At 40.8% G+C, this 24,325-nt stretch overlaps 1 protein-coding gene across 7 annotated transcripts in view; it reads right to left on the bottom strand.

Annotated features, from left to right (window-relative positions):
• Positions 1-1,014: 1,014 nt before the first annotated feature.
• Positions 1,015-24,325, bottom strand: part of FGF13 (fibroblast growth factor 13) — a 627,264-nt gene continuing 603,953 nt past the window's right edge. For all 7 annotated transcript variants that reach the window (XM_072956097.1, XM_072956098.1, XM_072956095.1 and 4 more), the window contains 2 exons: positions 3,862-4,060; positions 1,015-2,434 (listed from right to left, as the gene is read on the bottom strand). In XM_072956097.1, coding sequence (XP_072812198.1) covers positions 2,298-2,434; positions 3,862-4,060 — 336 coding nt within the window. In that variant the 3' untranslated portion in view covers positions 1,015-2,297. The remainder of the gene's footprint in view (positions 2,435-3,861; positions 4,061-24,325) is intronic.

The following is a 24,325-nucleotide window of genomic DNA, read 5'->3' on the forward strand; positions in this document are numbered from 1 at the left end:
GTCCAAGCTAGGCAGTCTCACTTCATGCAGTTGGACTTCAGAGCTCTGGCAGGATGAGGTCTTAAGATGGGATCACAAGGTGACTGAACTGGGCCGGGTTGGGCCGGGCTGGGCTGGTCTAGGAGCACCTACAACTGACCCTGGCCCAAACATCTTAGGAGCGGGCTGCCTCCCCTCTGTACCAAAGCATTCTGCTTGGGGGCCCACTAACTTTATTTGATGGATGCCCTGAAAAGTGCCAGCTATGTTTCACCTGTTCCTCCACTCTTACCTTCCTACATCGACTATTCCCGAAGCATCACCGCCAGGCAATGGCAGCTTTGGGGAGCCAGTGAAAAGTTATCAACATTAAAAATGTTTATGTTTTAGGAAACAAACTTATGGTTACCAAAGGGGAATGGGGATGGGGGAGGGATAAATAAGGAGTTTGGAATAAGCAGATACAAACTATTATATATAAAAGAGCTAAACAACAAGGTCCTAGTGTATAACACAGGGAACTATACTCAATATCCCATAATAACCCATAATAGAAAAGAATATGTATGTATAAACGTAACGGAATGACTTTGCTGTACACCAGAAACTAACACAATATTGTAAATCAACTATAATTCAATAAACATTTTTTTAAATGTTTATGTTTTCCTTCAGTTCTCAGAAGTGGAAAGGGCGTTAGATACTTAGTCCTGTGCCTTCCCCCTACCAAGAGAACTGAGCAACAGAGAGGGGGAACCGACAGTGTGAATGGCAGGGACAGTACCAGGACGTAGGTCTTATTTGTACAGTTCATCATTGAATGGGGATGAGAACTCTTCTGTTCCAATCTGAAGTCCAAATACAATAACTAGTACAATAACTACACTTTCAAGAGAGCCCATGTGAATATGAATCTCTAGACTATAGATTATCAGAGGACAGTGACCTGATGCATGTAATTCAATGTTTAACTCCAGTTTCTATGACAGTTCGTGGCACACAAGGGACACTCAATAAATACATGTTGAAGGATTCTTCTTTGAATGAATATAAAGAGTTTATTCGGTGCGTATCTGGGTATACAACAACAAATATTAAACAACTTTTTTTTTTTACTTTTTTGTGCACAGGACAGAAAACTGCCTGTACATGCTATGTCCACTTTTGGAACACAGATTTTAACAATTATTAATGCACAAAATCTTACATATCATGCAACTCTATGCCAAGATTCCAACTTTCTTCCATGCAACAGATATGAAGATCTAAATGGAAACCTAGCTAAGTCTTAAACACTTTTCCAGAAGCAGGTATAAGTATATGTTGTTTAGGGGTAACCAGTCTTAACATTTCCTTGTACACAATATTCACGTGCCAAGTACAATGACAGGAGAACTCTTACATATACAGGTAAGACGTCTCTTATTTTAACAACACGAAAGACAACACAGTTCCACAGTTCCTGTCGTTACACAAGAAGCCACAACAATAGTTTAACATGATAACACAAATGGAATTAAGAGAAATCTACACTTGAGGATGATTTTATTTTAAGGAATCTTTACCGACGGGGGTTGACAACACAACTCCATTTCTACGCACAAAGTACAGCACAAGAACTTGACCAGAATACTACAAATCTACAAGAAAAAAAAAATCGGTAAAATCACAAGAACACTGTTACCTTGAGCCTGAGATGCCAATTCAGCTTCAACCCTGAATTTGGTTGAGTTGGATTAAGAGACACAGAGTCAATAGAACCATTGAATTTCAGAAATCATAAAGTTGCGCTATACCAAAGTAAAGAATACGTTTGAGTCAAGCATAGATAGAAAACATTAAGCCAAGAAAACAACACAGTTCACATAATTTTGTTTGCCCCTACAAAACATTTAAGCAGTTAATTTTGTTCTGTTTAGTTTTTTTGTTTGTTTGCTTGTTTATTTTTGAAGAACAGAGTGGTCTTTTAAATTTTCTTGGTTGGAGAGCAAATTTTTATCAGCATTAGTGCTGTGAACTGTTTTTGGTTCGTCTTCCCCAAAGCATAGGTGAGAGCATGAGAAAATTGAGCAGTCCTTCCCCCAGACTTAGTTCACTTGATAATGCTTGGCATTTTTTTTTTTTTTTTGCACAAGCTCAATCTAAATTATGGGGCTTTATGAGAAGAAGGTTTAACGGCAGATAGAATAGTGAATCTGCCTGTTTGTTTGGTAAACGTCATCGACAAATTTGAACTTTGGGGTGAAGGACTGCTAGAAGGAGTCAACAGCACCTGGAGGTAAGGTTCTGTTACAGAGCCCTTGTTTTGCCCTCACTGGCTACGTTGATTCATTGTGGCTCATGGATTTGCCTCCGTTCAGCACGCCGGAGACGCTTCTGCTCTTGGTTGGGGTCCCGCTTCCAGATCGGGAGAGCTCCGTGAGATCGTGCAGCGACGGCTCCTTGTACATGGCCACTGCAAAGCACAGACAGATGGTGTGAAAGGCCTTTGAATGGGCACGGCACGCTGGTCCTCAACTTGTCCTCTGCTTACTGGGCTTCCGTGCTTGAGGCCAAACAGGACAAATGCTGCTTTCAAGGGCCCAGGAGAGAGCGGACTGGACCAGATTAAGCCAAATCCAGTCTTGATACAGTAGTGTGTAAAGAATTCTAAGGCCTAATTTCCATCACTTATGGTTATATATATGAGGGCACTGATGAAAAATGCATTTCATAAAGCTCTTAGATGTGTATAACCGAATCACTATGCTCTACATCGGAAAGTAACACAACATCGTAAACTGACTATACTTCAATAAAAATAATAAATGAATAAAATAAAATAAAGCTCTTAGAAACTTATATATGATGAACAGCATGCAGGGCGAGCCAAATATGAAAATTTAAGACATTTTTTAACACTGATTTCTCTCCTACTTTAAGATGAAACTCTCCAAGAGTCTAAGAATTAGCATAATTCTCAGTACTAATCAATGGTAAATATTGTGCTGTAAAAAACAGTCCTAGCTTACACTTATGGAGTACTTACCACACGCCAGATACAGTTGTAGGAACTTCACTTGCATTATCTCATTGGATCCCCGTAAGAATCCTATGACGTAGGTACTTTTATCCATATTTTACAGATAGGGGACTGGAGGCACCCACAGGTCAATGCTCTGCCCAAGACCATCCGGTGAGTAAAGAGGGAAGCTGGGATTCGAATCCAAGTGATCCGGCTCCAGCAAATGTGTAGTTAAGCAGTGCTATGTCGTTTTGCCTGGGCAATCTGCCCCTGCTCTAAACACCTATTCTAACCTCAGGCCGGTATCCTCTCAGCGGGCTTGCTCTGCTCCACCTGTATTTTCTAACCATCCTCCACCATATCTCACTACTTCCAACATCCCTATCTCTTGCAGCCCATCCCTACCTCTTGCAGCCCATCTCTACCCCTTCCCCTTTCTAATTTGCTTCTAACCCACTAATAATGACCAGAAAACCAAACCTATGAATGGAAATTGTTGGGACAATACCGTTGGATCCTTAGAGAGGGTCCAAGGAGCCTTCTGATAAGTGTTAAGTGTGCACACATTTTCGCACCTGTGTTTCTGCCTGGGGACCATTTTGGCATCATTTGGGGTTCTTGGCTGTCCTGACTTAGCAATTAAGCTACTTCCATACAAGGAAGGTGTTATCACATGTAGATGTACTATGGAAAAATTAAAATCAGGAGAGTAGATGCTACTGTCAATGCTTTAATGTCTTGTAAGTGTAAAATGTTACTGAATTTTTGTATAAATGCCTTAATATGGAAGAATTATGTTCCACTTTCAAAAGCATGATATAGGATTGATCTAACTACCAATACTCATTTGGTCCACAGCTGGTATAATATCAAGTTACCTTTCAGTGGTTTGGGCAGAAAGTGGGCTGCAGGCTTGTTCTTCTTCACATGGTTTCCTTTCATGATCTCTCCTTCTTTGTTCAGACCCAGATACCACCCTCGGCCTGACTGCTGCTGACGGTACATCATCGATGAATATGTCACGTAATAATTTTCAAACACCGATTCTTTGAATTTGCACTCAGGTGTGAAATGTTCCTACAAGAAAAGTAAATAAACAAAACTCAACATTTATAGCTGTGAATTTCACGGAGGACCATGTGGTATTGCCCTTCAGGAGTTGAGGACACACTTTGTTAAAGTTTGTTATGACCAGTGTTCTATTTTAATAGCATAAACCAAGACTATATGTAACATTTCACGTGACGCTTTAGAAAAAGCCCTAAGTGCATGTGCTACTGATCAATGGTTAGCTCTCTTTGTAATAAGGTAATGGAAAAATTAGAACCAGCCACATAAGTATAATGTATTGGACAAATACAGCAGCCAAAGATCAAAAAGACAAACATAAAGCTGTCACATGGAGTTCTGTTCTCTCGGGATTAAATGCGAAAAAATAAACATTCGATCCTTATATTAATTTTCATAGATTATCCAGTTTACTATAATTTTCAATTGTTCGAGGCTGAAATCTCTGTTACAGTGTGAAAATGCAGGCTGTCTATATTTCTAAAGAGATGCTACACATCAACAAGAGAAAGGACAAAAACCGCATGATCATCTCAATTGATGCAGAAAAAGCATTTGATAAAATTCAACACCCATTTATGATAAAAACTCTCGCCAAAGTGGGTATAGAGGGAACATATCTCAACATAATAAAAGCTATATATGACAAACCTACAGCCAGCATAGTACTCAATGGTGAAAAACTCAAAAGCTTCCCACTAAAATCTGGGATAAGACAAGGATGCCCACTATCACCACTCCTATTCAACATAGTCCTGGAAGTCCTAGCCACAGCAATCAGGCAAGAGAAAGAAATAAAAGGGATCCAAATTGGAAAAGAAGAGGTAAAAGTGTCATTAAATGCTGATGACATGTTACTATATATAGAAAACCCTAAAAGGTCCACAAAAAAGCTACTAGAGCTGATCGAAGAATTCAGCAAGGTAGCAGGTTACAAAATTAATGTTCAAAAATCAGTTGCCTTTCTTTACACTAACGATAAATCAACAGAAAAAGAAAGTAAAGAAACAATCCCCTTTAAAATAGCACCCAAAGTAATAAAATATCTGGGAATAAATCTAACCAAGGAGGTGAAAGAATTATACACAGAAAACTACAAACCATTGATGAAGGAAATTAAAGAAGACTTTAAAAAATGGAAAGATATCCCATGCTCTTGGATTGGAAGAATCAATATTGTTAAAATGGTCACACTGCCCAAGGCAATCCACAGATTTAATGCAATCCCTATCCAATTACCCAGGACATATTTCACAGAACTAGAACAAATCATAATAAAATTTATATGGAACCATCAAAGACCTAGAATTGCTAAAGCATTACTGAAGAGAAAGAAAGAGGCTGGAGGAATAACTCTCCCAGACTTCAGACAATACTATAGAGCTACAGTCATCAAGACAGCATGGTATTGGTACCAAAACAGACATATGGACCAATGGAACAGAATAGAGAGCCCAGAAATGAACCCACAAACCTTTGGTCAACTAATCTTCGACAAAGGAGGCAAGAATATACAATGGAATAAAGACAGTCTCTTCAGCAAATGGTGTTGGGAAAACTGGACAGCAGCATGTAAAGCAATGAAGCTAGAACACACCCTTACACCATATACAAAAATCAACTCAAAATGGATTAAAGACTTAAACATAAGACAAGATACAATAAACCTCCTAGAGGAAAACATAGGCAAAACATTATCTGACATACATTTCAAAAATTTTCTCCTAGAAGAAATAAAAGCAAGAATAAACAAATGGGACCTAATGAAACTTACAAGCTTCTGCAGAGCAAAGGAAACCAGAAATAAAACAAGAAGAAAACCTACGGAATGGGAGAAAATTTTTGCAAGTGAAACCGACAAAGGCTTGATCTCCAAAATATATAAGCAGCTCATATGACTCAATAAGAAAAAAATAAACAACCCAATCCAAAAATGGGCAGAAGACCTAAACAAGCAATTCTCCAAGGAAGACATACAAATGATCAAAAAGCACATGAAAAAATGCTCAATATCACTAATTATCAGAGAAATGCAAATCAAAACTACAATGAGGTATCACCTCACACCAGTCAGAAAGGCCATCATTGAAAAATCCACAAATGACAAATGCTGGAGAGGCTGTGGAGAAAGGGGAACCCTCCTACACTGCTGGTGGGAATGCAGTTTGGTGCAGCCACTATGGAAAACAGTGTGGAGATTCCTCAAAAGACTAGGAATAGACTTACCATATGACCCAGGAATCCCACTCCTGGGCTTGTATCCAGAAGGAAATCTACTTCAGGATGACACCTGCACTCCAATGTTCATAGCAGCACTATTTACAATAGCCAAAACATGGAAACAGCCTAAATGTCCATCAACAGGTGACTGGATAAAGAAGTGGTGGTATATTTATACAATGGAATACTACTCAGCCATAAAAACCGACAACATAACGCCATTTGCAGCAACATGGATGCTCCTAGAGAATGTCATTCTAAGTGAAGTAAGCCAGAAAGAGAAAGAAAAATACCATGAGATCGCTCATATGTGGAATCTAAAGACTCATGGACAGAGAATACAGACTTGTGGTTACCAGGTGGGTAGAGGGTGGGAAGGGATAGACTGGGATTTCAAAATTGTAGAATAGATAAACAAGATTACACTGTATAGCACAGGGAAATATACACAAAATGTTATGATAAATCACAGAGAAAAAAATGTGACAATGAGTGTGTATATGTCCATGAATGACTGAAAAATTGTGCTGAACACTGGAATTTGACACAACATTGTAAAATGATTATAAATCAATAAAAATTGTTAAAAAAAAGAGATGCTACAAAGAAAGACTTCCTTTTAGTTTTAGATAAACCAAATTGATTTTTTTTCAGATCATTGGACCTTGACTTTAAAAAAAAAATTCCCTCATCCTTCATCACCCCATCCTTGCCTTACAGTAACATTTACAAACAAATCAATATAGAAGCAAGAAATTTACAGTAATTTACAAGCAGACATGAGAGAGCAGCCCAGGGGACTTTGAACCTTGGGATGTGATTTCCTGCTGTGTACTTGGCCATGTTTTCTTTGGACTTGCCCATACAAATGAAGGCTTCCTGACCCAATAGACTGTTTCTGAAAACAAACAAAACCAGAAAACCTTCTTTCAAATTTTGCATATGTGTCCGTATGCAAGAAACAGCTATTTAAAATGACCATTTGTGAGCAAAATGAAATGAACAGCAGCTTTTAATCTCTAAGTAATCCACAGAGTAGCAGAGGGTCCACCTGGAGTACAAGATAATGGAGGAAAATGCTAACTGAGCTACATGTGACAGTGGCACTAAGAAAGCCATTAGATTTTTGCTATTTTGCTGAGATATTATCAGGAATAAGTTTTTTTTTTCAAAGCCTTTGTCCCTTTATTCACTGCATACTTGTCCACCACTCATAACGTTTCAAACTTTTTTTTTTTAGGAGCAAGTTTTGATAAAACTCAAAAATAAAACCACCTCACAATAAAAATATTACAAGCTTTCTGGACACCAGTCTTTTCTGAACCATGCCTCCATGGTCCTACCTGCCTCCATTTTCACGTTAGATAGCATTCCAAGCAATGCACACTTTCTGTGCAGTGAGACCTGAAACACTCACAGAGACTCACTACAGCAAAGAGACACAGAGTCCTCAAATGAGGCAGCCTTTTTTCTGAAAGTTAATTGAACACTTCTTTTTTTCTGGGAATCCACAAAACCTGTTTTACTGAGTAATCTCACTGATCCCCCCTCCCCCATCTGGCTTCTAGAATGCACAGATCAGGGTCATCTTCTAGGGTAATTTTCAGTCTAGGGCATACTTGGTAGATCCTCAGAAGATTCACACAAATCCAACCTACTCAAGGAGAAATGTACGTCTAAGGCAACTACCACATGGTAGGAACCAAAGCCTTCTATTTCTGGGCTGTGAAAACTCCTCTTTGTAGGACTCTCAACACAGGGAGTGCCAAGGTATGCCTACAAAGACATGTGACTGAAAGTCTCCACGCTTCCTCTAGTGATGAGGACACTTGTATAGAGTGTTGGTTTCGCCTTGCCTACAACCTGACGCGGCATTTAAAATTCCCCACAACTGGGCCACTCCCATGCCTTCAGGCGTGCCCTCTACCATAGAATCCTGTGAACCTTTGTCCCTTTACCAGCTCCACTCATGTCATCCTCGTATCTTTCTACCTGCCAGTTTTCCTCATTCCTCAAGGTCAAGCTCAAATATGACCGCCCCTGGAATCACAGATGATCTCTCCCAGTCAGCATTGACTGTACTTGTCTTTGTGCCCCCGTGAACTCTCTCCACGTCTCCAGCATGACCCCGTGACTTGGGATGTGCATGCTTGACTCCAGGTGGCAAAAGGAACTTGTCGTATTTCTGACTCCACCTTCCACCCTCAGAAATGACTGGTCATATTGCCTACCACACAGCAGACCACTCAATTAGTGTTGATAGGAGCTGAATTTCAGAGATTCAGATTTGAGTATCGGAAATTCTAGGATTCAGAAGTATCCACCAGTAAAAAGTCTGCAGGGAATTTCCTTAAGACCAGAGAATGAAATCAGCCGTATGTAGAAGGAGGCTGTCACTGCAGGGACAGATCCTGCATGTGTGACTTCGTATCTGTTAAGAATAACAGCTACTACACAGATACTGGCACCTACAACATTAGGAGGAAAAACTTGGCAATCGTTACAACTATTGGAAAATGGCAAGGAAGGACTCAATGAACTGAAGGCTCTGTCACATCCTGGCAATTTCTTAGTCATCACCACTAAATTTGGACTCAAGAACTCAGTAGAGAGGGAGGAAAATGAGGCCAAAAAAAGAATGTTGAAGCAACCAAAGGAGTGTTCTGTTCTCTGTGTGTGACACTGTCATTTTATCCAGTGCTGGAATGAGTAGGCAGAAGAGGCTTGATTTTTATCAAATGTGGAAAGATGCGAACATCCCACCCAACACAGGAAGGGCCACCAAAGGGAAGAGAGTGCTGCGGCATCTCTCCGTCTCCGCAGTGGTTTACGGAATAACATAAATTGGATTTGACCCTACCAGGAGAAGCCCTATCCGGAGAGCACCAGGTAGACATCTGGCCAGGACTCAGTCCCCCTGGACTGACCTGGATATAAGTATCAGTGCTCTTGAAAAAGGTACCCTAGTGGCCTTGACACACAGTAGGCCCTAAATAGAGGCAGCAGTCATTGTGCTTTGTGCTTACTATGCATTAGATACATACCTGCTATCATAATAAATGAATGAATTAATTAAAAAGACATCAAGCATTCCCTGCACTGCCACTAAGAAATTACTTGGCACGAGTACAAAAGAAAAGGTGCTTTATATCTTATAACCTTTTATGCATTGATTTATCTTGAAAGTCATTTGCCTCTCTTGCATACCTATATTTATTTCAGAGGAATAATGTTAATCACGTTCAGAGGAACAACATTCCTCTGGAAAAACAATTTAGATATTCAATCTGTCTCTAAAATTGCTCCTTGGTAATCATCATCTCTTTTCCCCTTAAAGTTCAAAGTTAGTTTTGTTCTCAGTGAATACTGAAACTTTTAATCCAAGGAATCCATACCAGTTCGCTATAATGATCATATCCGGGGTAAGGAATGAAGAGTCGACATTGGCAGAATGACTAATCCAAGAGCAAAATCGAACACTTCTTTTTACCAATTTACTCACTACTAAGGGCAAAATAGTTCTTGGGAGGTTGAAATATCATTGTCAAGAAGAAAACATTTGAAACTCTCGACATCAGGTCAATAGAACATGTTGGAGAATGCTTACAGCTACAAAGGATGACGATCAGCTGTCCTTATCAGGGCAGATCCGACCTCCACACAGACTCTGAGAAGCAAGTGAAGCAGCATTAATGCAATCGGTAATGTTGGGTTCATGCAAATATCCCCCCAGATCCAAGGGGGCCCTAGCAAGCATCTTTGTCCCAGAACAAAGGCTCTGGACCTGGGTAAATTGCTATTTTCTTTAGGCTCAGAAGAAACAGCAGTGCCTTGAGTTGCCCCTGGCACCAAGGGCAGAGTATGGAGAGGATGCAATACCCCTCCGGCCCCCTGGAGCAGGAGCCAGGTCAGAAGACGCGGGGCGATGACGGTGGCTTCCCTGAAGGGCGCCAAGTCAGGGCCACCTTGCTCAGCCGGTGATGTGGAGCTATATCCTCAGTAGCCATAACCAAAAAGGCAGGAGCTAAAAACATCTGGATATCACACAGGTCATCCCACTGCCCTAAACTCATCTACAATACCCAAATCCACGCACGGCGACTGAATGCCTTCCTGATTAAAAAAAAGTAATCGGGCAAACATATGCCTTAATAGCAGGCTGTCCATACGTTTGCCCCCTGTTTTTATATTTTCAGCTATGGTACCAACTGAGAGGATGGCAGTGTTTCACTTGAGTCTGTCTCAGTAGGCTTTTAGGATTGCCACGAATTTCGTAAATGTTTCCTTTTAATACATTTCTCCCAAAAGAAATACTTTTTAAGTGGGTTGTGCTGATTTCCTTGGATCTCAAGAGAGCAGCAGTCTCCTGAGGTCTTCCACACATAAAATGGCAACACTAAGGCCCTAGACTGTTGGACAAAGTCTGAACATTACATAAAAGCTTTCACATGTGTATATGCTATGTCAAGCGCGCAAATCCTGGTAAAGGCAAATGTTTCTCAATGTATTTTGTTCTATTCACATGTTAACATTTTCTCAGGCATCATAGAATGCAGAAACAAACAGCAGTTTAAAGATATATGAGTGGGCATTTAAAGAAACTGGAAAACATGGCCCTAGTAAAATATAATTTCCTCTTTTCAGCAGGTTCTATAAACACATAACTCATCTATCTCTCCCTTTAATCCTCTCATTTCCTTCTCTTTTCCTCCTCTCTTGTGGCCACGTTTTCAGTAACCTGACGATCCAATGAATTTAAAAATTCCTGGCAATAGCAAGGGTCACTCTTCTAACTCTCAGCCACTCTCTGATGACAATTAATTTTCTAGATTTAAAGTTAGCAGGTTATTCAAGCAGGTCTGACTCGTGTGCGTCAGTTATTCCCCAGCCTAATGAAAATAATATGCAGATTAAAATGAGATTTTCAACTCTGTGAAAAAAATAAAACAAAATAGAATCTTAAAATATAAATCATACCCATGGGGGGGACACTGTAACTACCTATATTCTCTCTATAAACTTCCTCTCTATTGGTGATTTCAAAATCCAGGATTAATTATTATATTCAGGACTTTGATGTTGTCTCCCAGGGTATATTTGATGTGAATGAACTTCATTATTACCAAGATCAAAGCACGGGAAGGGAGCGGTTGGGGAAGAAGGACTCAATACTTACCCAGTGCACTGTAGCTCAACAAAATGATTAATTCATGATAAACAGAGTTTGGTTTGTTCACTCAGATATCCTCTGGACTGTGGGATACTTGAGGGCAGCTCCTAGATGGGGCCTGGCTTACAGTCAATGATCAATACACAGTGATGAAATAAATAAAGGAAAGAATGGACGGTCTTAGGAAGAGGACTTGGCAGCTCTCTCAGACAGATCCCCAAAGGGTTAAGTGCGGCACTGTATGAATAGAGGGCTGTGTTACAGGAGAGACTGACAGTCAGAACTTGCCTGCCAGGGCAGAAAGAGTAGATGATAAAAGGAGGAAAGCAGTCGATAGACACATTTAATTTAAAAAACTGGAGAGAGAGGGAGGGATGGAAGAGAGAGGGAGGGATGGAGGGAACAATGGAGGGAGGGAGAGGGGAGAGGGAGGAAGAGAAGGGGGACTAATAAAGACAACATGATGCTTAAGTTGCAAGAATAGAGACCTCCTGGTAACCAAGATACAGGCATTAAACGTATACTCTTGACCTTTGGCTCCGCAAATAGCTAAACATTTCAACTAAATAAATTCTATTAGCTTGATTTTTGTAAAATGGCGGGCGGGGGGGGAGGGGGAGGGCAGGGAGCTATCAGCACTGCTGACCTTACAGGATTGTTGGACAAGGAGCCAATGAGATGATGTATGTGAAAGAAGCTCTGAAAATTGTAAAGCTCCATAAACATGAAATGTGGGATAACTTCTGCTAATACATGCCCAGAAAAGCAAGGCAAAATAAATAAATTCTCTCTTCCTTTCAAGGTTCTTTCTCACTATGGAATCAATTTCGAAAGAAAGGATCTGCCTCTGTGTGTTTTATTAACATGGAAGAAGATAAATTCGGCCGCAAATTAGGACTGCACATGAATTACACTCCATGGTTAGTGTTCTCCTCCAAGCTTGGTTCCCAGAAAACTGGTTGGCTCCCTTCCACTTGTCATTTTGCTCTGCAGTGGGCTGGAAAGGCTGCAGTGCTTCAAGCCACAGCACTAAAGAAATGAAGCGCTGAACAACGGGCCTCATGAAATAGAAAACAAACTTACGGTTTCCAAAGGGGAAGGGGAGAAAGGATAAATTAGGAGTTGGGATTAACAGATACACACCACTGTATATAAAACAGATAAACAAGGTCCTACTGTACAGCACAGGAAACTATATTCAACATCTTGTAATAACCTATAATGGAAAAGAATCTGAAACAGAATATATATATGTATAACTGAATCACTGTGCTGTACACCAGAAATGAACACAACATTGTAAATCAACTCTACTTCAATTTTAAAAAAGTACACATGTTAACTGGCAACCATGTATAAAGAAATGCAAATTATAATTAAGAATATGCACATGGGACTATTTTTCCTCATATGGTTAGAGTTAAATTTCTTGGTAACATTTTTGTATTCCAAGATATTTAACAGACATTTCAATTTATCTTTTGTTGAGCCCACAAAACAGGCCAGCCCAGTATTGCTTTTTCTCCTCAACTCTATACAAAAAACAAACAAAGCTAAGGAGTTTGCCAACCAATGGTCTGTTGAAAACAGAACTAGGATGCAGCTCTGGCCACCTCTGAGCCCTGGGGTTCATTGAGTCCTCGGTATTGGCTTGTTCTGGATTTTCATATATTTCTGTACAACAGTCTCATGCACTGGATTACTCAGGTTGTCAAATTTCACAAAGCAGTAAAATAAAACACTTATTTCAGTGTTTTATAAAATACACTGAAATAAGCTAGAATAAAGCAGGAGACAAACTCAATGTACCCCTTACAGAGCCTAAGAAGGGTGACTTTTGTTGTGATATAAAAATTACATGATCCAAAGGCCTCCCTTACTCCAAAACTGGTCAGCAGGTACACTCTGAAATGGAAGTAACTTGCTGAGATTTGTGACCCAGAAGAGGCCACATGTCTCCAAGGCTGTGTAACTGGCCCAAGACAGTGTTGGTCTGACCCCAAGCCTTGTAGAAGACTACAGATTGGCTAGGAATCCAATGAGGTAGCAGAAGATGGACTTCATCTGACATAAGACAAGTTACAGAGAGACCGTGTGGCCATCACATCAGTTTTGTAAGTCTTACTAGACGAAATCTTACTCTTGAACAAAAATCTGTGGGACAGTATTTTTTTTCCCCAAGGGAAGAACACTTCTCTAAAGTGAGTAACTCTCTAAAACTTTTTTTTATCTATTATGTGTATTAATCCAGGATATTGGCTCTTCTTATAAGTAGGATCAACCTACGTGTTTTGAAAGGGTAATCAAATATCAGATACGATTTCTAAAAATAAACTTTCCTGTCTTTTGGCTGGTTATTGGAATTCAACTGTGACCATTAGCTCACTATTCTCTGTCACTGTCATGCTTTCTAATTTGTGGCCGGATTCTTATGTGTAATAACTTCAGAGCGGGATCTAAACCCATCTGCAAGAGAATGACTTCGGAAGTATTTGTAGTCAGCAAGAGAATAAGCTTAGTAGGTTGTATCTTTTTAAATAGCTCTTCCAGGCTCCTGTCCAAAAATTCAAAGCCTGGGAACTCTGAAAACTTTCCCTAGAGATCCAACAAACTGTCATGCAAAGGAGAAAGGCTCTTTCTGTGTAGATCAATTGAAAAAACCTCTGGCGAGGTAGGTGGCCTATTAAAAATAAAATCAAACCAGGGTGGGTGCATAGGATGTCCTAGTACCGCAGGCAATTTTGAGGATGGCCATTCGGATTCGTGTTGGACAGTGGTTGTGTTAGATTTGATAGGGTCTGTCTCTGTAGAAGAGAGTCACTTACAATAATAACCAGGAGTCTACTTCTTCAAAGACTTTCAAAGAAGACTTCTTATCTTTTCTCTTGTGCAGGTGGGAAAGCGATGCGACTGCTCAGATGGAAGTCACTAATGTGTGCTTTCCACTGCAAACCATAGAACCTGGAATCACATGGCCAGGTGCAAAGGCCTCATCTATAAACCAAGGATGAGAAGGATGTCGTAGAGGGCTGTTGGACTGTCGCTTCACATTATACCTGCCAATGCCTTCTGAGGATGGGAAATTGTAAAGAGAGTCCTCTTTCTATGTGGAGAGTGCATTTTCACTCTCATCTGACCCTTGAAAGGAGTTAATGAAAGGATGCTCGTGACAGTCACTTACATGAGTCTGAGTGGGGTTGGTCAATTCATTAATTTAAGGCTCAAATCGGAGAATTCATTCTCAACTACTTACTACTTAGCCTACTGGGCACCAAGCACTGTGGGAGGCCCCTTTGTGTATATAATCGTCTGATTTAATCTCGACAGCAGGTCTCTTTACAAGCTTCAGAGTGCAACCACATCCCTCTGGCCTGAGAGAGGCGTTCTCCCACCTTGCCAGAGAGAAAATCACAGGGAAGAAGCCCTTAACAAGCCATTTCCTTATAAACTCAATTGCAAGTGCGTCTTTTCACCCAAATGGCCACCGTGTAGACAAGAGCTGTGATGCCGCTTCTCTTCTAAATGAACAGTTCCAACACTGGCTGAGGGTTCCACCCTGCCTCCTATTCGCGTGTCCCGGCTCTTTGAACAGCGAAGAGCTCTGTTCAAACCTGCCTCTTCCACTTTCCAGATCGCTGACTTTGGGCACTTCACCTGGGCTCTGATCCTGCATCTGGAAGGGGAGAGAGCATCCCATCAGGTGCCTCACAGGGAGGACCACAGAGGGCCTGCGGAGCAGCCAGTGCACGTGGAAGTGCTCACTGGCCAGGGTAGCCCTGCCTTCATTCCTGTTCGTGTGACATACGTGAGGATGCAGCAGCCTCTCTGCCCCACTTCCACCTTGAACCGGGTAGGCAAACCAGAGGTTGTCAATGCAAACAAACGGAGTAGAGAAAGTGCCTTCCACCTCAGAGAGAGGTTCATGTTATACATTAACTGTATGGGTGAGAACTGCTTTCAGCAGTGGCTCCTTTGCAAGGGTAACAATACACAAGCTTTTAATTTGGGGCTTAAAATAGCCTAGGATTCTAAAATTTGCATTACTGTAATGGGTATCAGTGAACCCACATGATATTAAAGAGATTTGTGAAATAATCCAGTACTAATGGGCCAAATGACATTTACATGTCTCATTTTAATTACTATGCCGCAAAAAGTACAACAGTATTCTGTCATTTCTTTTGTTCTAAACCACTGTTTTGCCAGTTCTACTTTCATGATGTAGGTTACTAATAACAACAATACTGAAAAATCTGATAGCACCTTAGGTTTAAGCTTTGAAAGTTGTCTACAATTGCTTAAACAGTTACGGGACTAGAGTGACAAGTTAAGGGACAATTTAATAATAACAAAAGTAATGATTACAATGGATTTTAGTAGCTCTAAAGAGCTTTTTTTTTTTAAGTTGAAGAAATGAAACCAAAGATACACTGGAATCTGGTGTTCACACTTTCTTGTAGAGAATGAACCCAGAGCAGGGAAGCAGCCCCTTCTAGAGGTAGCCGGAATCTGTTGAAGATAGCTGGCATGGGCATGTGAGAGGCCCTCATTTTAAGGCAGCCTGAGCTCTAAGACGTTTCAGGGCTGGAAAACACCAAGGACCCGGCAGCCCTAACCGGCCCTGGGTTGCAGAGGGAAGGAAGAGCTGTAACACAGAGCACAAGCTGAGCCCGCCAGCCTGTCTCCCAGCCCACTGCCTCCTCCACCACACCAGGCGGCTTCACACTGATCTTAAGTAAACATGTCGATTGAATGTTCTCCTAGCTCATGCCATGCAAAGTTCATTCTTCTACTGCAAAATAGTCATATACTGAATTTCAGCACATTTGTGGTTTTTTTTTTTCTTTTTGGGGATCTCTCTACACTAGAAATTTTTTAGGGGATGACCCCAGAGTTCTTTTACTGAAACGAGGCTTCTGCCCCTTTAGGTGCAGAGGTGGGTAACAGGTAGGGAGAAATAGAAATCAGCCGTATCAGACTCCTGAGTGTGTGGGTGTGCTCGCAACAGAGACAGACAGACAGACAGACAGATGGGGTGGGGTGGTGGGGTGGCAGACAGACAAAGACAACAAGAAGTGAAAACAGAGAAAGTAAATGTGATGATTTTATCTTTTGCCCAATTCTACAACCTTGGGGCCTTTGAGAAAGGCCTGCCATTCCCCCGCCCCGCCCCCATCCCGCCCCCATCCCACCCCCAACGTATAAAGCGGGAAAGAAAGTTGTTCCTTTTGTTGGGGGCAATCGCTCTGGTTCTTGTCCGAATTCCTGGTTGTGCTTGTGCTCAGACCTCGGGGTAGTTAGTGTCTATAGAGGAGCCTGATAAAGGAAGAAACCTATTTCTTCCTGGAGATTTCCCTATGTGTAATGTACATCCATCTCTGAAGAGAAAAGAAAAAGGAAATCCAGGTCTTTTGAGAAACTCGGGATTAGTGCAAAATTCATTAAGATAAGACACTTTGAGACATGAATGTTGCTATCATAAAGTGAAGTATATTTTCATAAGAGAAAGGTAACGCTGATTAGATGTGTAGCTATGTTGCAGTAAACAAGGCTACGGTTCCCTATTTACGACCAAACTGTCGTCGCCTGTGATGCTGTTTATTACAATCATCACCTGATATTATGATTATGGGGAAACCACTGCAGGGAAGCCTGAATTCTCAAAACGCAATGCTTTACAGTGGTGTTCAGACCCAGTATTCAGCTACAATTCATAAATGAGCTTTTCAGTAGCTTGGTTTAAATCAAATTTGGTCTGTTCTGTATTTCCTGAAATACTGCAACATTTTCAGATTAATTTTTTAAAAGGGTTTTGATGACATTAAATTCTGAAATAGGCAAATTACAGTTCTTCATCAAAATATGCAATTTACATTTTCAAATATTTTGTTACCTAAGTCTTACCATAGTTGAAAACACAATGCAAGACTACAACATAAACTATGAGAATATACAAAAATGATTACTACTTCATAAGCTTTGCACAACCATGACCTATTTGGAATAATTTTCAGCTTTCATTTTCAACAGTGTAGACTGTTAAAGCATTTGCATGAGAATGCAAAATACATAAATTATCCCTGCAGGGAACACTTAAAACTTAAGGTAATTATATAGCATAGAAGTGATTTCAAAGAAATCAAACAAAATAACAAATATTTCCATAGTCACCCTTTAAAATGATTATTTTTCTGTCTTCCCAGTGATCCAGATCACTAAAACCCCTCTCTTTACAGTTATAGTCACATTATCAATTCTTACTTTGTTCTTTTACCATCAAGCTCTTACAGCTGGCCCTGAAAATTTGCATGCTGTAAAAGCTGAACTAGACAGCTCATAGAGATGGATTCTCCAGTTATATTCATGCTGTGAAGAGAACCATAACACTCCCTTAATATATCTTATCATTGCACTTTTATACTAAACACGCATCCAAATCAAGTCCTATTTTTTACATGCCTCCTATGCAAAATCTTTTAATGGCTCCCTGCTGCCTACAGGATGGAATCCAAACTCCCTGGCCTGGTGTTCAAGGCCCTCCACAAGCTTGCACATGCGCTCCTACAACTCTAGCGTGAGATGCCTCAACTCCAGCCAGACTGGAGAAATAAGACCAGGACGGAAAGCAGCAGAGATTTTTCTTATGAATGGAAAAATATCCCCTGCAAACCGATCAGTGTGCTTCAGAGGCTGGGATGCTCACTGTGATGAGAGAGAATTATTGGGTCACGGGGAATACAGAACTAATCTCTCCGAAGTTTCTTTCTTAGGCTCTGCATTCTTTTTTCTTTTTTAATTCAAACAAATGACTTGCACTTCTTGAAGATCTGAGCTGCCTGGCGTCATGGTTCCGCACACTGTGATTTAGCAGGCGGTGTGCCTGTGCAGGGGCTGCCACCAGGTCTGCAATTCTCTGGGGACCACTTGCTAATAATCGGCACCTCTGCCTTTCCCAGCACGCAGAGGGAAAAAAAAATCCAACGTCAGCATGTCAGGAACCTCCAGGCTCAGCTGCGGCTGGAATGCGAAAGCACTTTACAATTGATTATGTCTGAAGACTTTTCACAGCATCAAGGAAGAGGGTAATGAAATTGTATCTGAGCAGAAGGAAGCTAAATTATTTATCTCATACTAATTTTTACCAGATGGCTGGTGATGAAAAATCTATACTGGCAAATATGCTGTATATATTACTTTAAAGATAATCATGGGGGCTAAAACTTTAAATGGTCACAATATATTTGTATTTTGTTTTATGGCTCATATTGATTCCATACGTAGGTTCTTCTAAGTGCACATGATTGGTACGTGATAAATCATATCACTAAGTCGTTATAAGCTGCATCATCTATTCATGAATCACATCAGCAGTTGGATGGCTTCTCTTTTTTTAACCTACAGATACAACACATTTGGGATGTTGCCACAGGATGGTGCCTACTGTATCCTTCAGCATCAGGAGAGTGCAAACAGCACGTCTTTCCCAAGAGAGAAAAGGATGTGGCACTTCAGGGAGCTCACAGTCCTCAGAATTAAACTCCCTCACTCAGCTTCAGGCAGAACTGGTTAAATGCTGGCTTCCAACTAAAATAACAGTTGATGGAAAGGTGTCAGGGAGAGAGGGTGTACCAGATGTACCTCCTTTTCCTTTTCTGCCCAAGTTACGTCTTTAGGGAGAGGGCTTTGTGGGTTCAACATCCAAGTCCACCCTGTCATGGATCCATTTTCTCCTTGCTCTGAAGCCCCCACTGGAGCGAGGCCACCATGGTTCTTCGCTTCACTCTCAAACCCAATTGTTGATGAAAAGACAGAAGATGTTCAATTCCATGTGCTGGTTCATATCAAACAAAACACTTTCGGATGAGCCTCGCTACTCTGTACTGTTCTCTCAGAAGAGCAGGTAGAACTGCTGGTCCCAGAAAGGCACTGACTTGTGTACGGAATCACCAGGTATGATTCGCCCAGTGAGTCAGAGCTTCTCTGAACAACATCTTTACATAATGTTAATTATTTTGCAAAATGTGCAGTGTCATCTCTGGCCGACTTACACAGACCAATTATTTTCCATACCATGTTATGGGGGTTATACTCACTGAAGTCAACAAAGATTTCTGAGTGTCTATCATGTGCACTGTTTTCCCTAAGCTAGCTACTGACACTCATGGTGCTTAGCACCGTGCAAATAGCAGGTGCCGTCCCCACACAGTTGTCCAAAGAGCACTTTCTGAGCTGCAGCCAGAACTCACGCCAGGCCCCAAAGTGTGTCTGTCCCGACAGTGAGAGACAATGGATGAGTTATGGTCTACAGTGGCCAGGCAAGATAGAGACCTACTGTGGGTGAATCTCTTCCTACTAGGACAACCTGATCGAGCATTTATTCTGTTCAAAAAGGATTCATTTGGTAACTTCATCTGTTATAGTTACGCGTTCTATTGTCAGCAGCAGCAGCTAAGAATTTACCAATCTCTGAAAAAGTGTGACTATCCTAGGTCAAGGCATAGATTCGAATGGAAATAGCTTATGTTGAGACCTAAAAACAACTCCGTCAGAATCACATCAGAATGATCGAAGTTGCCACTGCGAGATTACTGAAAGGCACGTGTAAGCCGTACATTCTATGACTAGCCAAACTCGAGGCAACCTAATCATAGTCACTAACTGAGCCTCATACAGTCACCATGTGCCAATACAAGACAGTAAGCCCTCACTGTGAGATCACCTTCCTGCGTGGTGAGGTTACTAGTACTCCAATCACCAGAAACAGTATGCTTTAAACACACTTTAGTGTCACTAAAGTTATACTTTCTGCAATTCTGATCTATTGAATCTTCTAGAGAAGCCAGATATTTGCTAAAAATCATAGCGCAAAGGCATCAATGGGGCGTGGCTATAAGCTAAGTGACCAGAATAAAGGACAGTCCAAATGCTTCCGAATACTACTTTTGAGTAATCAAAAATGGAGTTTCAAACCTCAGAGCTTTGGGGACCGGCCGCTCCATACGCCATGCCCAGTTGTCAAAGGCTTTGCTGATTTTCCAGCATTAGACAGAAACAGGAGGAGACAAATTAAACAGGTATGAAGCAGTTAGAACTTCGTTGTTTAACTTTCCAAAAGCCCATCAAATTATGTGCACAACTCCGATGAGAATGCAGACATGGGTGTGCGAACAACAACCGGTCACTGAAGGGCAGACATACACACAAAGTCGGGGTGAGAACTGCCGCAGATTACATTTTGTCTTCTTAGCAAAATTAACTCTCTGTTCTTCTAAATAGTCTCAATATTTATCCCACAGTTGCTTACTGTATTTTGAGTAAGCAATTACAGGTTCAATTTTCCCTGAGCCTGAGCCACAGCCTGGCAGTAAATTAGGTGCCTGGGAAGGTGTGTTATTTCCTCAAGGCCACTGAGCCATCATTTAAAGCATAATTTGCTTACTTTCCTTTAGGAAGACGCTACTGACTCACTTCAGTGGGAGTTGTTTTTCCTGCACTGCTGATGGCTGAGTTAAAGGAACGTACTGATTATTTTTCTCCTTGCAGCATGGATGCGATGGCCTGGGCTAATTACACATTCTTGACAATTGCATTGTGACCCACAAAGCAAACGCCCATGATGTTTGGTTAAAGTCTGAGGTTCATTCCATAACTGGGGAACAAAGCCAAGTCCATGAGGGATGGGGGAGATCGTGGACTCCCTGGTAGCATTCTCTAATTGACTGTGTCACCAGTGCCATAAAAGTCATACCTGTAGTAAAACCTTAATTTACAACATAAGGTAAATTGTGTCACTCCTCCATTCAGCACCCTCTGGTGGCTTTCCTTCTCACTTAGAGTCAAAACCACAGTCCTTGCCTTGGATGATAAGATTGTATGTCATTGGATCCCGGTAACTTCTCTGTTCTCATCACTTGCCCTTGCCTTTCTATTTTTTTCTTTTTCCCACTTTATGTCAGTCACACTGACTTCCCAGCTTGTCCCTTGAACATGCCAACCATATTCTCACCTAAGGGCCTTTGACTTTGCTGATGCCTCCATCTGGAATTTTTTGCCTCCAGATATCCACCTGAACCCTTCCTTCTTGTCCATCGAATGCTACCTTAACAGAGAGGCTTTCCCTGATCACCCTATATGAAAGTTGCCCCTATCACTCAGTACATCCTATCCCCTATCCCTGCTTGTTTATTCCCCAAAGCAAAGCATATATGAATTTGTTTATATCTACTGTTTGTCATCCCTTCTAGAACCTAAGCTCCATGAGGACAGGGACTATGATTTGTTCATTGTTGTACTCTAGCATTTACAAAAGCACCTCAAGCTCTGTATTCATACCATAAAAATTTGCTGAATGAAGAGATGGATGAATCCTGGTGGCCTGATAGATTGAAGGGACAAATTATTCTAGATTATTAAGGTCTTTGCATCAGTATTAAAGAATTCAATTTGTCATAAAATGATATTTCAGCTCCTGTTGAGGTATAGTTATCAGATGCTTTCATTTTCACCGTGGTTATGAACTGCATTATAATTATAAACCAGCATCTCTACCCGAAGAAATAAAATAAACCTTTACTAACACTCTTTCGAGCAATACATGAAAGGCTATTCATAAAAAAGGGTAGGTCAACATGAAAGGAAATAGCTAAAGAGAATAATACCTTTGAAAAGTACGCCAACAGGTAATTAATCATTGAAAGCAGCAAGTCCTGATGGCTAGTAAATTTCAAGGACTTATCTCAGTAATGTATGAAAGTGTAATCTTCTCCTCAGCATATTAGAAATGTCAGTTCATTGTACTGAGCAAAAGAATAAATGAAGAATATGTCTTTCCCAAGAATATGCTATTGTTTTTGATGGTTTCATTAAAACACATTAAATAAAGATTAAAACACTAAAATATCAAGAGGACTTTAGCCAGGGACCTAGTGCTTTACTCTGATGTGTTTTTCATGGGGGCTTCAAAGCTGATACGACTCGTCCTTACACTGCCCCATGTAGAGGACAGGCATCTCAGGCTGAACAGAAGCAGTGTGGAAAGCATTACTATATATAAAATAGATAAACAACAAGGACCTACAGTATAGCGCAGGGAACTATAGTCAATGTCTTGTAATAACATACAATGGAAAAGAATCTTAAAATAAAATAATGTATGTATGTATCGTATAACTGAATCACTTTGCTGTACACCTGAAACTCAAATTGTAAATCAACTACACTTCAATAATTTTTTTCTAAAGAGGAAAATGTGTGGGTACATTAAAGATTATTCTTAACCTTAAAAAAAAAAAGCAGTGTAGAGGGGTCATATCTCATTTCCTTGCCATGGACAACATTTTGCCTTCAATTTGCTGGAACAAAGATAAAGTTTTTTTTAAGAAACAGGGATGTTAAAGACAAATGCCACAACTGGCTAATTAAGTAAAAAGGGGTTGAAAAACCACTTCCGTGCCGAACTTTCTTTCTGTTTACAAATTTTTTTTTAATTTCATTTTTTATTTTCTTGGGGAGGTAGTTCGGATTACTTATTTATTTATTTTTTATTTTTCATTTGTTAGAGGAGGTACTGGGGATTGAACCCAGGACCTCGTGCATGCTAAGCACGTGCCCTACCACTGGGCTATATACCCTCCCCCACCCATGCCACACTTTCAATGCTGTTTAGAGAAAGGAATAATTTGAAAGGAAGCATAGTGAAGGAGAAAGAAAAAAAGAATGGTTTAAATTGCGAATACACTTTGCATAATCATTTAAATCTGTCGACAGCAATAAATGCAAACTGTACCGCTATTCCACTCACTGGACGATCATGACTCTGGGAGGCAAGTGGGCATATCAAGACTCCACTGCAACGTGTCTTGCTAATAAGTGGACTTAGAAGTAACTTTATCTGACCAAATGCCTGGGATGGTTTTGCCAGTAGCAGAGGTTCACGGCCCTGATCTAGGTGTGCTGAAGAGCTTTGGCTCTATTCCCTGCAAGATAGTCTCTTGGATGTGAACGAAAGGACTAGATACCGGATGCTTATAAAACAGAATAACGCAACAGGCATATTCTTTTCACGGAAACTGGTTTTAAGATATGCTCACTTCAATCAGACATCTTGGCCTATTGACTGGCACGTGGGGAACAGGAAAAGTGGATAAACAATCCTAACTAAAGGCTAAGGGCAAATCACTGACGGAAACTGTGGTACTTTCCACTCTCTTCTTCTTCATTTTATGTTTTATATTAGGACAACTTTGCACACTGATTGAGAGAAAAGGTTTTAGAGTCAGGCAGTGGCAGAGCAATAATCAGAGCCCAGGTCTGTCTAACTGAGTAACTCTGGGCAAGTCCTGTAACCTCTGGCTTTAGCTTCCTCATCTTTAAAACGGGGAAAATAACACTGCTTTCTTAAGAGGGGTGTTGGGAGGATTTAATAGGGTAAGATTTGTAAAGGGCTGCCTAGTTCTTAATAAGGAAGAGAATTTTCGCAAGCAAATGTCTTAAATTCAGGGATGAATGGCAGTACTGTAGGACACTGGCAGTCACATAAAGCACAATTACTCTGTGGTGAATAAAACACTGGTACAGTGATACTGCTAACAAAGTCGTATCACTCCCGGGTAGAAACCAGAGCAGGGCTGACAATCCATTCACGCCTGCAGTCACCATCAAATCTGCTTCAGGGTGGATGGCTTAGGCGTTTGGTTCTTAAAAATGGGGTGGTGGCAGGTACTGAAATTCTGTGAACTCATGTTGTGGGTCAAGTCTGTTTTTTTTTTTTTTTCTGTTCTTAATCAGTCGTCTCTAGAGCAGAGGCTAGGATCCTCTCCCTTCAAGGATTTAAACAGTAGTTTGTAAACATCTGGCTATGAAATCCCTGGGGGATTTCTCTGGAG

The sequence above is a fragment of the Vicugna pacos genome, chromosome X (genome assembly GCF_048564905.1).
Source record: "Vicugna pacos chromosome X, VicPac4, whole genome shotgun sequence".
Classification (NCBI taxonomy): Eukaryota; Metazoa; Chordata; class Mammalia; order Artiodactyla; family Camelidae; genus Vicugna; species Vicugna pacos.